Consider the following 17,256-nt stretch of genomic DNA (forward strand, 5'->3'; position numbering starts at 1 on the left):
AGCAGAGCTCTAGGACCCAACCTCTGGTCACAGTCTCTCTCATGAGAAAACATGGTCAAGGCCTCCCTGAATTCAAGGGCATTTCTCACAGACAGTGTCTCTCGTCAAGTCCGATTTGTCACTGTGTAAAACACTTTTGAAATATATATAATTATAATAATATATAATTATTTTTATTAAACATAACATATATATTAAACACTCTCACACACATACTGTCTCTCACACACACATACACACACATATATATATATTCACATTTTAATGTTGCTGCATTTAGTTGGTATTTTTCCCCGTATCTTTTTTCTTTCCCTTTTTTAATAATGTAGTAGCACAATTATTATTCCGTGTTAATTTACTTCAAAATCTTACATAACCAGTAGACATGATCAAAAGACATACAACATTACAAACATTACACCTTTTTCAAATTTTCAGGATGCAGAATGATACAGATATACAAAAGCAATAGGGCTTTAACAGGGAGATCAAAGCACGATAGCCAGGAAATCTTTCCTTAATTAAAAAAATACACATAATAATTTAGAACCAGCAATTATTTCTCCACATTAATTCCAATAGCTAATCATTATTCATCACCCCAACTCACTGATGCCACCCACACACCTGTCTGTGAGAGCCGATGACAACACACAAGTGTCCGCAGAAACATGTGCAAGCTGTCAGTTTCTCTCAGCGCTGCTAGTCAGCAACACCAACACAGCCCTTACAGATAACACTGCACATTCACATGCACATGCACACGAGGAGCCAATTGCGCGTTTTGAGCGCTCCCCGGCACAGCTTGAACCAACACAGTCTGCACTGGATTGGAGCCACCCATTCTCCATTTATAAACAGATCATCCAGCACTTCGAACAAATATTTTTACATTGCTGAGCCGTTCTGAAGCGTACATTAAAACAAAGCTGTTCGTTTTTATAGTGGACTCGATTCAATTGTCAGAATTTTTATGACTTCATGAATAGATTAGTTTTAAAACAAATGTTCCTTTTTTTTAACTCACAGGAATGTTATTGTGAATTAAGTGAGCTGCTAGAGGAAAGATTCCCAAGTAATAACATATTGCTAACCCTAGAGGGGTAGATTCAACCTAAATTACAGTCCCACCAAAACTGACACTACCATTACAGAGCTGGCTGCCATTTCCACAGGGCTCAAATTAACAATTCACAGCACCTTTAGCTACAACACTCCAAAACAACAGGGAAAAAAAAATATTGCTATACCATACTTGACTTCTTTTTTCGATTGCTGTTTGGTCAGGGTTGCTAGGAAACACAGCTGTTTCGGTGCGTGAAGTAGTGCATGAAGAGGAATCACTTTTATCAGTAGCAGCATGAATGTAGTAGCTTTTGACTAATTTACAAGCCAAACTGTGAAATTGCTTTAGAAAAATCTACTTAAAGCATGAAATTCAGAAATTAGTATCAGGGTGACAAGGTGTTTAAGAAAACATAACTGGATCAAAAGGCACTTGACCAGTGTGCCGCTGAACAATGCAAATACGTGTACAGCAGAAGCAATAATCCTGGGCACACAGTGACAGTATACTGCAGAGTATATAGACTAAAAACACATTTATGGAAACAGGACATTTTAGAAGTTGATAAAACAATGAGAAATGGCTTATTGCAAATGTGATGGTTTCTGGTTGGACCCTTATGGATGTTAATGAGATGTATTGAAATTAATCTTCACACTACTCTCATTTGCAGACTGGTAAATGGTCAGTGACTTCTGCCTTTCATTTCTTAATTTATTTAATACACAGTGTGGAAAGGATATAAATAGAAAAAATATGGAAGGTTATTGTGTAAATGGTTTGAACTTACTGCTGAAAATAAGTAACTGGGAGTCTGCATAAACTTTGGTGGCAGGCCTGAGGGGGTTGAACACAATTATACAGTGCTAGGGATTAATTCAGGTAACGTTCACCTGAAAACAAAATAGCAAACATGCCAGTTAAGCCCCAGGGTTAACTGCATGGCTTGCCCCTTCTGCCACTGCCAATGAATATGAGGTCAAAAATATGATTCATGTTTAACACTGTTGCCTGTTGGACTAAACTATCAGAAAACAAACTTAAGAAAAACAAAATACTTCTACTTTTGGCAGGCCAAAACACATGCTAGCTTCCATAACAGTCAATGATACATTTGTGACTAGCTTATTCAGAAAACTGAATAAAACTGCAATATCACACATGCCCGCACATGCACACACACACACACGCACACACACACAAACACACGCACACACACACACACGCAAACACACAAACACACGCACACGCACACACACACACACACACACACACACACACACACACACATATGATTAACTTTAGTCTAAATATGACACAATCAATCAAGGCCCAGAACTCACAATACCAGCAGTGCAACACAAGAGAAAAAGTGACAATGTTAAATTCCACATGGCTGGAAAAAGTGTAAAATAAAAAAGGAAGTACTTACTACAAAACTACTGTTAACTTTTTCTAAAATGCGTTTTTCGTTTAATGCCATTGCTTCACCTTTTCTCTTCTTTACTCTTTTCTTTTCCAGCTTTTTACAGGCGTACATCTTACCGGTAGCTCGGACTTGGCAGGCACAAACCTGCAGAAATAGGATGGAAAACTCTTAATGAACCGATACATGATTATACAACACAAATTGAGCGTTATTCAATATCAACCTATTAAAACTAACCAGTTTACAAAACGATGAAACATACAGTACTTAATACATTTTGACTTCGAAGATAAAAGGCTTCAGTTCTGAAAATTATTCATCAAAGCTAATTCTTAGCTCAGAAATAATATTTTCCATTAACAAAACAGTCTGAAATCCCACTCACCTCTCCAAACCCGCCTTTCCCTAGTACTCTGTAATGTCTGAAGGTATTTTTGGTTACAGGTTGCCTGGACAGAAATAAACACGAGGAAAAGTAATTATTATGCAGGTAACAGCTGTAACTCTGGGAAATAAATAACAAACAGGAAAGCTGGAGGGTATTAAAAAATATATTCTGGTTCACAAAAGTACCTAAACAAATGCCAATACTTTGGAAAAAAAGAAAAAAAAGTGTACAAAACGTATATATGCATATTATTAAGTAATTCAGCAGACATCTTTATCCAAGGCAACTTACATGGTTCTACCAACACTAATATACACTATTCTACTAACAAACATTAAAAGGCAATATAATCACTGAATAAAAAGTATGCACGTATTACAGTTAATTAATTCTAGGTACAGAATCTAAAGTGTAACCTGTAATCTACATACATTCATATCTAGTGTCAAATAAAATATAACCTTGTATAACCTTTATAAATGTGCTCTACTTGTAGCCTAAACACAATAAAACAACATCTCGAAACACACCATTGTATGTGAGGGATTTTGCAGACTGGCTGATACTTCTTGTTTGTTTCTTTGAAGTAACCATAACCAAACATGTCTTACACTAAAATGTTTGTGTTTGGTTATGTATCTATGTGTATATACACAAACACTCACACACATTTGTTGTGTCAGTAGTTTTCACGGTGTGGAATAAAATGACGTTTAGTTAAGGACTATTTCGATATATTCTCTTCTGCTACAATTTCTATTTCAGATCAGTCTGTCATATATTGCTGGCTACACTTGATCACTCCCCCATAGCAAAAGCCCCGCCTTCTCTGCCCTAGACTGGTTTAACAGGAAAACACCATCACTCTGAAGATAAATCAAAGATCCCAACTGAGATCATTATGGGAGATAAATGTTTCAGAGCTCTAAAACGAGAATGCAACAGGAAGTCGCCAGAATAATGAGCATGAAGCTCGTAGTCATCCGAGGTAATTTGAGTCAGAGAGGCTCGCTGCGCCTGCATTGTCTTGTGCACAATTAAAAGCTTGCATCTCCAAAGTGCTGCAGTTAATTCAAGTAATAATTAAAACTTACCTCTCCAACCACTTCCATTGCAAGAAACGTGAAAAATACATGGTTTCTTGAAATTGGGAAAATGGGGCACCGCTGAGATATTCGTGAACAATTCTGTAAAAATATAACAAAATGTAAAGATAGGGTATCTACCCACTTGTTATCAAAGCCCCTTTTATAATCTAAATGGTAAAACAAAAAAACACCCATCAGCACTGGGAGAATGGTGTGGCCTTTGGTATAAGAGTGCAATGGTTAAAAATGACTGATAGCAAGTTTAGAAACCCCTGGAAGGACAAATTATAACTAAGCATGCTGATATTGGCAGGTGTTTGGTCCAGTATATATATTTTTCATGTTATTTTCCCCAACCAATCTCTTTTTAGGTCTTTTTATATTATAATAATAATAATTATTATTATTATATGGGCGTCGGCTAAAAAATATAGTAATAATAATAATATTTGTTAGCCAACCACCAATATCCAGGGCAACTAACATCTAATATAATATATAACATTATTTTTGCTGATGAGCCCTGATTCTAATTAAAGTAGTACCGTACCATACAATTGTAATATAATTACTTTTAAACATTTCAACATAATTTTACAGTTTCTTTAAACAACTGGTAGCTAAATAATTTTAGCCCATTAGCAAAACATATAAAATACTGTATAATTTCTGCTGTACAAATAAACCCATTTAAAAAAACATTTAAACACAATATACGGCTTTAATGATATCGGCCTATACCAATAAAAAACAAAACGTAAAAAGTAAGATCTGTATTCAGGCTTTACAAAGCATGTATTTAAACAAAACAAAACAAAACAAAAAACATGATAGACTTTTGGGAAATTATTTTTAGTGGCTCTAAAACACATCAGGACCGCAGAGGAATTTTGATTGCAAATCTGACGCAAATGGGAAATATGAAACAGCCCGTCTCCTCAGCACCAACAGTTACATCCTGCACTGCCGGGGAAGCAATTAGAATATAATTCAAAGATCCTGTTCCTTCCTTTAAAAGGCACTACAGTACAGAGATATCAATTAGTTTGATTCATTTTGCTCTCACAGCAGCTTCAGATGTCTCCGACTCTGGACACCCTCACGGGAGGGCAGGTGGGGTCGTGGAGCTTGTGGTCTCAGGAGGGGTCAGCCAATCCACCTCCCTGCCTATCAATTGGACCCTGGGGATCTCCATAACGAAATACTCACTAAAGCACCCTTACCCATACAGGACTATAACAGGTCTGTGAAAAACTGAAAATGTGGGCATGTACTGAGAGAGCTGGTGGGTATGTCTGTCGTAGGTATTTACACTCTTCTACTCTTATTTGTGACTTTGATTTAACCTTATCGATTAATGATTTCGTTCCATATAACACATTTGGATATTTGTATTTTTTATAAGGGAGGGAAAGCAGGACAGGATTGTCTCAATAGAGCACACTGCTCTGTCATGCTTAAGGAATTAAATAACAAAATGATGTATGAACCTGCATCAGCAAGCCTTTGGGTGGTGGGGTCAGCCAGCTCCCAGCAAAACTGGAGAGTGTCTGAAGAAATATTTTGGAAGTGTGATGAAGGCAAGCAAGCACTGAGAGAAATACACAGTTATACAATATGTATTTTGGTCTAAAAAAGGTCAGGAGAATTGAATTGGTTTCACCACAGCTGGGATTCTTCCGATGCAATTCTGGCTACGGACCACTTTCTATTAAAACTTCTCTCTGATTACAAATTAGGAACATTGTGTGCCAACTTATAAACCAGGTATGCAGTGCAAATACATATTGCTGCAGCTGAGTTGGAACACATGTTTTTGTTAATCCTTACAGCCTTTACCCATGTTCACCACAAGTAAACAAACCTACTACTAATACTACTTTCATTTGTCAGACATCTTTAGGGAAAACAATGTACTGTGTTAAGTTTGAGTTTAAAGTAATTACTACAATTAATATGGATACAATCAGTATTGCTATAGAATTGTAATTAGTTTTTTCTCTGCCTCAGAACTGTACTTCTTTCCTGTACTTGACACAAGTGGATAGATATATTTGTTAGAAAATATTTTTTACAACAAAATTACATAAAATTGTCTAAATATATAGTTTTTTCTATATTTCTTAACAAAAAGGACAGTACACAGCTGCTGTAACCCTGGCAGCAAGAGGGATTTAGTTTGAAGAAATATTAATAAACGCCATTTAAAACTCTGGAACTTCAGACAGAACAGCGAGAATGTCCAGTTCTGAATTCATGTATAAGAACATCAAAACATTCTTGAGACCCAACCCATTTTCTTATGTAAGCTTGCCTTTTTCCTTCACCGTGCATCTAATACACTGGACACCTGACTTTCTTTACTAATCACTGATCCACAATTGTTTTCTCTTTAAATTTGAATAGGACCTGATGTTTAAACTAGGTGGCTATGTGACTGAACAGGTTTACATTACTCTCTGCTTATTCTGATGGCAATGCGGAGATGGAATATTTTATCAGGATGTAGCCTGTCTATTTGAAGTCAGGACTGTAAATAAGAGAACTTCTGTAAGTCAATAATTGAACATCTCTTAAGGCTAAAAAAATGTAAGCAAAGCTGGGGGAGCATGTCCTGTAGCAGGTTCATGTACAGATCTCACCTGCAGTTATGTAACTGTTCATTGGGTGTGATACAGACATTCAAAGGAACATGCTGCCCTATAAATATATAAACAACTATTTTATCTCCACTGTGTCTTTACGAAATGTTTTACAATTGTAGAGCAGGTGAAGTCCATGAATGCATGTATTATCAAGATAAAATGATGACTAGGTGATTGATCCATGTATAACAGAAGAAAGAATGAATACACAACAGATTTATGGAGGAGATTGTCCATTCCCTCCTTTCAAGAGAAAAGGAACTGAGACACTCAGTGTTGGGATTGAGGACTTGGGACTACTGTTGATCAAATGTTTCAACAATGGTGCTGAAGAAATAGGAAAGATCACAGTCAAGGTCATCCATAAAGTATTATGTCAACCACAGGTGTGTATATGACCTTTGCTTGCATTTCTTCCTGCCTGCAAAGCTTGGCGGCCTTCATTGTCGTCATACCATCTGTCCTGTCGACCTCACTGAAGCACAAAAATAGATGCTCATAAACATGGAAACATGGACCACAGAACACATCTCTGCCAAGTAGACAAACGGTGCCTAAGATGAAACCGAGCATGTCAAGAGACGTCTAGCAGAGGTTATTAAAACCGATGCTCCAAGAGGGAGGAAGCTGTCTGTCTATTCAAAAGATTAAGGACACTCCAACTCATTCTACATGAAACGGTTGTTCTCAAACAAATGTCATGATAATCTGAGGCCACTTCAACATTTCTTCACCAGGGAAAGATAAACAGTACCACTACCAAATCCACATTTTGTTCTATTTAATAAATACTTTTTTCCCCTGCCCTGCGACATGGCAATATGTAAAAGGGTAGTGTAATAGTCAAGCATAGTTTCCCTTTAAGACAAAATGGACAATAGTTGTTACCGCCAAGTTAAAGTTCAAAGGTTACGGGAAATGAGAGCAGTTGAGGCAGAGAGAACAGACATACAGCGAGGAAGTGGTGATTTTGTAAAATGAAAGTGAAGTAGCTCAATTGAAACATAATTTGTTACTGCATCTGCCCGAGTTTTCGAATTAATTCCGACCACAAATCCTGCAGGTACTTTGTCGCAAACAGAAATATACACACCAATGTATGAAGAAACCTACATCAAAACCATAAAAAGAAATTAACCAATCCTAATGCAAAAATCTAATGTAATCATATAGTGAATTTTATATCACCTATAGGCTGTTGGTCCTAGCAAAACTGTACATTTCTATACAATTATTTATTAATTTAATTGCAAGGTGCAAATAAGGGCTAGTGAAGCAAGAAAATGGAAACAGTAAATTAATGTATTGGGAAAAATGCTAAAAAGGATGGACATAAATACACAAAAGCAACGGACTACCTAATTAAGTAGTATACACATATCCATCATAAGTAATAAGATATCCATTATATATATATATATATATATACACACACACATTATCCATATATATAAAAACACACACATAGATACACACACATATACATACACACAGACATTTACTGTGGATTGCGAATGACAAAGCATGGGATGTATGCTTGGAATAACAAAGAGATGGAAAAAGAAATGAATGGATCTGAGAACAAACAAAAATTAAATAAGTAGGGATGGTTTACTGGCAGGAAGAGCCTCATTCAGCTTCTCAACGGTTACTCAGAACTGAGTGACTGAGTAATGTATCAGAATAAGGTATACTAGGGCTGTGCGATATGACGATATATATCGTATGACGATAGAAAAACGTCTATCGTTTCATATTATGCTATATCGTTTATATCGTGGTGTCGCAAATCCCACTCTTTACGTCAGTATTTTTCGTCATTAGGACGCTTTGCGTTCTTCCCGGTTGTTCCACACGTGTCGGATGCGGCAAGAAATGAGCATCAGAAACACAGAGACAGGAGGAGAGAGACCCGACACACAATAACACACAACCAAGAGATGCTTAATGCGCAGGCGCACACGCTGCGCCCCGCTCTCGTCGCCGGGCTGAACTCGATCTGCAGGCACCCCCCACCCCCGCTAATTTAGACTGATATCATTTGTATAAAATTAATAATAACGTTTGTTTGCATTTTAATACATTGTAAAGCAATGCAAACACATGCAGAAAGTATCGTTTTCTTTTTATTAAGATGGTGAAGTGGTTCAACAGTTGTATTATTATTATTATTATTATTATTATTATTATTATTATTATTATTATACATATTTTGTATTAACAACGTGCTGTACTTGTAAGTAGAATCGAGACGCGACAGTCGGATGAGAAATGTCTCTGTCTAGCAGATGTTAATGCGCCACTATAAACCCTGCTGTGGTAAAAATAGCTTAATCTATACCATTTGTGTTGAGTGATCACTATTACTTGTGTTACTGTGGTTATGTGACAGTAAATCATACTGTGTGTATGTATATATGTGCTCTGAGGAAGAGAAGTCTAGACGCGTAAGCATCATGATGTTCACTTTTTCTCTAATAAATCATTTTTGAGACATCTGTGAATATGGACTGTTTTTAGACGGGAGCTGCTGTACCATCCTAATATAATACGGATAATTGTTCTATATAAAATCCCTGGGATAAATATAAATAAATATCCCATAACAACATAACACACATAATAGTAATCACACAACACTTGCACTGTAATGTGTTGCATTCTGCATATATTTACATTGACAGCCTGCATGTAGTATCAGTTAGTTTTGCTTATTGGAGGATTAACAAAATACTATTTGAATATCTTTGGTCTTATTTTGTGGCTTGATTGGATAAAAACAAGAAATATCGAGATATATATTGTGTATCGCCCAAACTTCTAAAAATATCGAGATATTATTTTTAAGTCATATCACCCAGCCCTAAGTTATACCAATGTACAGCTTTATTGCACAACAAAAAAAGAGGAATTAAATCAGCTACCACACAGTGTCAGAGACATGCAGTTTGTACGCACATGCATGCATATGTATATTAAAGTGTTGTGCTGAGAGTTTCAAAAGACAAACTATTCCTTCTAGGCTTGGTTTAAACGTGGATGAGAGTGAGTTGCAATTGTTTTTATTAATCAAAAAGGGGGAAAAATACAATCAAATAAATTCTGGGACATGGGAAACGTTTTTGTTTCCTGGTTCTTCTTTTGCGTTTTGTATTCTTCTAAACAATACCACAAGACCAGACTCCAGAGACCAGCAACAACATTTAGTAGAGCTTGAAATAGATTTTTTTCTGAAGCCATTTAAAGTGCAAAGAGAAGGAAACACTTACAACATGCCCTTTATCCATTTGATAAACGGCCCAGGAAATGAGCATAAAAGTGTCAAAAACATCATGCCTTAATGCAAAATTGAACTTGGAAAAATTACAGCCACAACTGGCAAGAAGCAATGAAATGTGACAGCTTGTATTTGCAGATCAAGTAGCAGGTTTCCATGTGTTACTACATTTATAACACACCAGTTTTGTTTCTTAACACAGCGAACACCATGACATGTTCATCTCACACATGAATTATTTGTTTGAAAGATTTCTTCTCTCATATATATGGCTTTCCGTATAAAAGTAATGGCAGCCCTCTCTGGGGTTTTGCTCTGTGTTCCTTACAAGAAGAAAGGTTTTTTAAATAATGTGGTACGGCTTTTCCGATCTTTATGACATAATGGGCCATTACTTTGGTGGTAACAGTTCAGGTATGTGGAAAATAAACTGAAGGTCTTCATTTCTTTATTTTTTAATCATTCTTCGAAAAGGGATTACAGTAAATACTACTATTAAAGAAAATGTCATTAAAACAGTGCAAGATACATGATTTGGGACTGTCTGATAAGGTTATTAAATATTAAAAGAGAAACTACAGCTATCGTCCTTAAACAGATGTATCAAATCTAGGGAAGTATAGTCAGATTCTGAAGAACCACATTACTTGCTCTTCATGATTGTGGCAAGCCGTACGTCAGGTGTTATAAAGGTGGGAACAGTTATTGACAAGGCAGCAAAGTTTCCACTAAACATATGTGCATTAATAGAAATATGTTGTAAAACAAAACAATAAAAACTCAGGAAAGCTCAGGAACAAAACAGAAAATGTAAAGACTTCAATAAAGTATCCAAAACTATTGTTAACCAACTCCTAAAACAGGCTACCAAGTTTGAGTACTAACACTCATTACAGCTAGCTTCCTCCAACTGAGGACATTAATCTTAATTATACACCCCTTGTTTCAATGGCCCCTCCCTTAGAACAAACCATTACCCTTATAAGGGAAAAAAATTAAAAAACAAATACATTCACAACCAAGTACAAAATAAATACAAATTACAAAGCCATACAATGAACTACTACAAAGAGAAAAAGCTACATTGTGCCCACTCTTAGGAGCATTATGGTATTTACAGTGCATAAAGACCCTCAGAAAAATGACCTTCTGTAATGGCCTCACTGCCCTTCACCAACATGGCTGCCCACATTCCCATATTTCCAAACTAATAGTAAGTTTAACTGATATTCTTCCCCCTTATAACCCCTTTGCCATACATTATTTAAAACATAACATTTAGATCTCTATTTGTGCTTTGTTTTACATCCTATTGAAACACAACACCAATAGCACCCAAACAATTCAAACAAACCGTTTTAAACAAAGGAATGGGTATAATGACTTTCTATAAAACAGAGACAATGTTTCCACCATGATTTAACAAGGGCCAAGGGACAGTGGATTACATTCCAATTTAGACTCTGTTCCTGGATATTACTGATTTTGTACATTTTAATTGATTAAATGATTTGAGTTCACAAGTTATAAGTTTGAATCTGTACTGCTATTCTTTAAGTATTAGAGGTCAGTATGGGTAGAACACTGGGAATTCCAGACAGGTCATAGAAAGTATGTGTATTGTTTTCATTTCATGATCCATATTTATTTAAATGTAACCAAATTGAGGTTACATTTTTCAGCTTAGTTAGGTATAGTTATACTGTTCAGGCTGTTTGTGACTGGAGAGTCATTGTGCAGCTGAGACAGCTACTGTACTGGGGGTGGTGGGCCATCAGAGGCCGTTGAAAACACTGGCAGTTGCAACTTGTTTATGCTGGCAGCCCAGTAGTCAATCGGCAATACAGCCTATATTCCATCATCAAAATAACTTTCCAGTCACGATCCATTCATAAAACCTAGTCTAGTTTGCTTCTGGGGAAATTATAACAGAGCTCTTTTCAAGTGACATGAAGAATTTGGAAGCTGAATAGCTCGTATTGTTCAGCCTTGGCAGGGCGAGCGACATACAGCAAGATATTGCCAGTTGGAATCACAGCTGCCCCACTTGTCGACTATGGTTGGAAGCTGCACGGTTTTATCCGACAGGGACTGTGTAGTTTAAAAGTCAGTAGTGTGTGCCTGCCTCACTGCAAAGTAGTGGCTGGTCGCCTCTAAGACTGTGAAGCTTAAGTTGTCCGACTCCCATGGAGCACTGAGACGGACGTACCTGCTTAAGGTCACACTATGAAAGGAGCAGCTCAGTCTTGTCCGTCTTCCATTTCCATTTACTTTTAAGTTTGGAAATAAACAGATCACAGTGTTGCATCTGAGATTGTTGTTCTAATTCTCAGAAATTACACTTTTTTTTTTACTGCAATGTAACAGTTACTTGTAATGGTGACAAAAATAAAATCGGACCTCCCCCACTATGGAGTTTTGCAATATACTGTATCAACAGACTTTTTTTTTTTTTAATACATTTGTTTTTCTCCACTAACTGGTAAAATGTATTAAATTCAAAGTTGTTTTACTTTATTTGTAGTAGTGACTGACCATATTATTTCCGTAAATAAATGAATGGCCCTGGAGGTTTACCTTTATTTACCATAAATTTAATGAATTCCCAAAATTTTTCTCCCTACCGAAAAAAGAGGCTGGAAACATCTTACGAAGGGGAATTCACTTTCAACAAGTTCCAGTTCCAATGAAATAGTGTCAGAACGGAAACAATGAGCTGGCCCTCGCAAACATCTGTTTGGACCAAGGGTGTCTATTGTAGCACTGTAGCCGTTACTGCAATCGAAAGAACCGTTTCTTACTTCCTGCACTATTTCACTGATACGAATGAAAACGCACATACCAGTGTGCAGAGGATACTGTGAGCTCATAGGAAATGAGGGCATTGTGTGGGGGAGAACTCGTGAATGCTTCGGAAACGCACATTTTCCGGAAAAGTGAGTAGTTGAGACAAGGATGGCTGCTCAGACCGCCAGTCCTCCAATTTTTAAAATGATTACCACCCTAAATACTGACCGGAACAAGAATATATTTTGTTATACATTTTTGGAGTCAGTGTTTATTTTCCATCTTTTACATTTTAGGCAGAACGTAAGGGATTAGCAATTGACACAGACTGACAAGTATTGTCATTTCCATTCTGTAAAACAAATCGGGGGATATATGAAAGGATTTCATAATATATAGAATTTACTTTATAATATACAATACTGTGCAAAAGTTTTAGGCAGGTGTGAAAAAATGCTGTAAAGTAGGAATGCTTTCAAAAATAGACGTTAATAGGTTATATTTATCAATTAACTAAATGCAAAGTGAGTGAACAGAAGAAAAATCTACATCAAATCCATATTTGGTGTGAGCACCCTTTGCCTTCAAAACAGCTAAACTGCCTAAAACTCTTGCACAGTACTGTATATTATAAAGTCAATTCTATATATTATGAAATCCTTTCATATATCCCCCGATTTGTTTTACAGAATGGAAATGACAATACTTGTCAGTCTGTTTCAATTGCTAATCCCTTACGTTCTGCCTACTAATAAGAAGCATATGATAGTCTGCGTCGAAAAATATTATGAGCGTTCCGTTTCCAAACATGGCACAAACTTAACTCTCTGAGCTCAGATTTCTCATTCTGGTATTTTCTCTCATTCATTGTGCTCTCATTCAAACCATATATAGCAATCCACTGCCAGAAATGTAAGTCATGATGACAGTATTTCTAACTTAGGAAGATTCAGTTTAATTCAACAGACACATGAAGTATCAAAAGTGAAACAATCATTTGCGGTTCAATCATTCTCCACCTCTCCACAATGAGTTGTTACAGACATGCATTTCACTTTCAGATACACAGATATATTTGTATGTGTATATGATATGCACATTTAATGTAACAGACAGTGCAACAGGAAGCAATAATCTTACCTAGTGCACTCTTTAAAGAGCTCTTTGCAGGGACTCTGGTCCAGTTTCTCACGGCATTCTCGTACTACTTCCTGAGGTATTTCTGGTAAATGGGCTGCAGACTAAAAATATAGGAAATGATTAATTAAAATAAAGTTTTCATTTTTTCTTCTTCAGACATTTTGGTGCTTAAAATACATCAAAAAAGGGGGAAGGGGGGTGGAAACCTGAACTCAGTCAGAAGTGTCAAGTCCCAAAGCAATAAAATCAGTTTCACCCTAATGGAACTTATCACTGATGTAAGACACCATATCCAGTAGCACAGAGATGTGTGTACTATGTCTTTTAGCTCAGAAAAAACATCTTGCTTAAGTAGGGAATTGTGTTGCTACATTTTATAGCCTATAGCGATAGACATAAATTACCTTACTTCCTTATTAGTCTCAAGTATTTCATTTCCACATAGCAAAGAAGTCAACATATTAAAGTGACATAATTTCAAGCTATAAGTCTTCATGTGAATTAGATTGCCTATCCTCAGGGCATAGGGATCCCATTTAATGTTAATTATAACTATTCTAAATTTAAGTTGGTCTAAAAGCAATAAATACATGAATAGATAAATAAAAACAAAGAAGGAAGGTATTGAACAGCATACTTACCCCATTATTAAAGTATGTGTCTAAAACATTCAACCCACAGTCTCTTCTTTTCTCATCTGGTGCCACCTCATACCCTGCCTGTTAAAGACAGAAAACTGCATCTGAAAACATGGTATTCCCATTGTCTCTCTGTATCCAGAACAAAAAGCACAAAAACATATACATTTCCAGTCAGTCAGTACATCCTAAGAAGAAAATAAAATGCAAACACATTTGGTGGTTTTTCATTTCTGCTAAGTGTACTTTAATATACAACCTTATACAATCTTCCTAAAGTAAGGTAAATGTTTTAGTATATCAGAAAAGTCTTCCACTAAACGTCACATTGATCCATTCCAGGCATTAACTTATTTAAAGAGAATTTAAATGGCCAGACATATGAAGTGCAAATGACTGTATATGAAATATATTGGTTTCATCCTTATAGTTCATACAGAAGAGCCCACAGCTTTTATAACCTGGAATAGATCAAATTGCTATGTAATGGGAGCTATCTGTTTCTATGGAAAGACACAATAACTACACATCATGGTAGTAAATGGTTTCGATATCCTCAGCCTAATGAGGGAACATTGAGACAAACCTAAAGGGGTATGGAGCAAATTAAGTATTTACTTAAGGCATTAAAAAGCTTCCTGTTTTGAGACAGAGCGGTGGATGGATATGACATAAGGAGAGACGGATAGTCAGCTCTGTTATTCAAAGATAAAGAGCTAGTCTGAAACTGAGCACTTGCTCGTGACTATCCACCAGAAGACCTGTGGATTAATGACCTGTGGATGCAATGTGCCAAATGATTAGGTTTACAATAACATTACAAGACAAGATTACAGACACCGCACTATCAAGGGGGATGGGGAAGAAGATGATAGGAAATTCCAGCCACAGAAAACCGAATATCATGTCACCATTGGCTTGAGGGGGTGGGGCCTGCAGCCATATCTTTTAACAGTAAAACTCTATAAGTAAGTCAAAAGCCTGTGAAACCTGCTGAAAGACACCCAATTAACGAAGATTACACCAATAAGCACTATTCTTTAAATATGGCTTTACAAAAGGATCAGTTTCTTGTACTGTTGTGCAGATCTCTCTGGAGAGGAGAGTGATATTCTAAACCACTAATAACCCAGAAATCTGAAAGGAATTAAACTAAAACAATCATGATATTAGACTGGCCACATAAACTGATTCATTTCATGACTGTTTTGCAAGACATGATGCTGTTTCTGTTCCTCTTTCTAACAACCACAAATTCACCACACTGGAGGTGTAATAAAAGTGATCCTGTGTCATGCAGCTTGAAAGCCTGGGACGCACTGTCTACTCTGCTTGCCTTTCTCTGGTCTGAACCAAGAGAGAGGTCCAGGTTAATACCCCAGAGGAGATTCAAACTCAAGACCTTCCAGCCCTGATGCAGTGTCAGCTGGCTGCAAAGCTATTAACACTGCTTTGCTGTACAGGAAACATTTCAGTGAGGTCAAAATAAAAGCACTTACCACAGAGTCTAAGAACTCAATGCAGCGCTTTAGCTCTGGCCGCGTATCGCAGAACTGTCGAAAGAGAAGTCTCCCGATGGGCTGCCTCTCACAAAGACTGGAGTAATCTCGATCTGAGGGGGAAAGTAAAGGATAGCACTCAGTATAGGAAATTATTAACAATCCCTCCAAAAACAGGCATTCACTTTCACATAAAGTACACCTTATGGTGGGTCAGCTTGTATTCTCTGAAAGATGTTGAGATTGTTGATTTCATCCATGGTCTCTCATTTAGCATTACTGAAAACGTTAATCAAATGGTTTAAATTATGCATGACTATAATTGCATTACAGCAGAGAAGCAAAGCTGGTATTCAGTGCGTCTCCTGAAGGAAAAACACTTAAGACATTGTGGTTAGGTCAATATGAACAGCTTTTTAGCGGTGCCCTTGAATCATAGATTTGAGGAGGAGAAAAATAATAACTACATTAGGATACTTCCTAACCCCTCCATACATATTTGGAGCTTTGAAATTTGAATCCAACTGTAAAAATGAGTTATTGGCTTGTATCAATCCCAAAACAGATCTCATTATAAAACAACCCCATTGTTCCGCAATAACAGGTCTCAGAGGACTTTATTTTCCTCACCAGAGGCAAGGACTGTTAAATAACGGACCAGAAATATTAGGACATCATTAAAATAATAAAAGACAGGTGTTCACAATGTATAACGATGGGATGTAGGTGCACCCTTGGCCTCAAGGAAGCTGGAACCCCTGTGGTACACAGCCAGAGGACCCGTCCTCTACACCAGTGTAGTGCTCTACAGTACCGAGGTAAGCATTTATATTTTTGGAATGCCAGTAGATTCTGCTAAAACCATTTTCTCAGACACTCTTACATGTGTTTGCTCCGCCCACTGTCATGAGCTTTGGCTGACCATTCTTAAAGAAGATGCTCTATAAAAAGGAACGCCGGAGTAGTTTAATGTAAGCAAATCTATTAAATAAGCAAAACGAGGAGAGAAAGAAATTAATAAATGAATGCATGAATGAATGCAGTAGTGAACAGTCTGGCATGGGGCCCTCTAACGTTGAGTGGTCTCCCTGGTTCCCATCATGAGTGTAGCACAGTGAGGAGCCAAACCATGCCGGGGGTAATGGGAAGAACAACAACAAAAACTGTTGATTTCCACACTGGTAAGGACAAAAATTAAGTAAACCACAAACATGTCCATCTCTCCATTGGCCTTTGTGAATCCTGCAGGGTCTATTGCAGAAGGTTGAAATTCATACCACAGCCGCCATAAAATATGTA

General features: G+C 36.9%; 1 protein-coding gene across 2 annotated transcripts in view; it reads right to left on the reverse strand.

The window, feature by feature from the left end:
- The window catches only part of grk4 (G protein-coupled receptor kinase 4), a 59,864-nt gene that overhangs the window by 12,376 nt on the left and 30,232 nt on the right, over window positions 1-17,256 (reverse strand). For both annotated transcript variants that reach the window (XM_066720114.1, XM_066720115.1), the window contains exons 3-8: window positions 15,958-16,070; window positions 14,462-14,539; window positions 13,821-13,921; window positions 3,978-4,070; window positions 2,881-2,944; window positions 2,499-2,639 (exon numbers count right to left, since the gene is read on the reverse strand). In XM_066720114.1, coding sequence (XP_066576211.1) covers window positions 2,499-2,639; window positions 2,881-2,944; window positions 3,978-4,070; window positions 13,821-13,921; window positions 14,462-14,539; window positions 15,958-16,070 — 590 coding nt within the window. The remainder of the gene's footprint in view (window positions 1-2,498; window positions 2,640-2,880; window positions 2,945-3,977; window positions 4,071-13,820; window positions 13,922-14,461; window positions 14,540-15,957; window positions 16,071-17,256) is intronic.

This window comes from Amia ocellicauda, chromosome 13 (genome assembly GCF_036373705.1).
Source record: "Amia ocellicauda isolate fAmiCal2 chromosome 13, fAmiCal2.hap1, whole genome shotgun sequence".
NCBI lineage: Eukaryota > Metazoa > Chordata > Actinopteri > Amiiformes > Amiidae > Amia > Amia ocellicauda.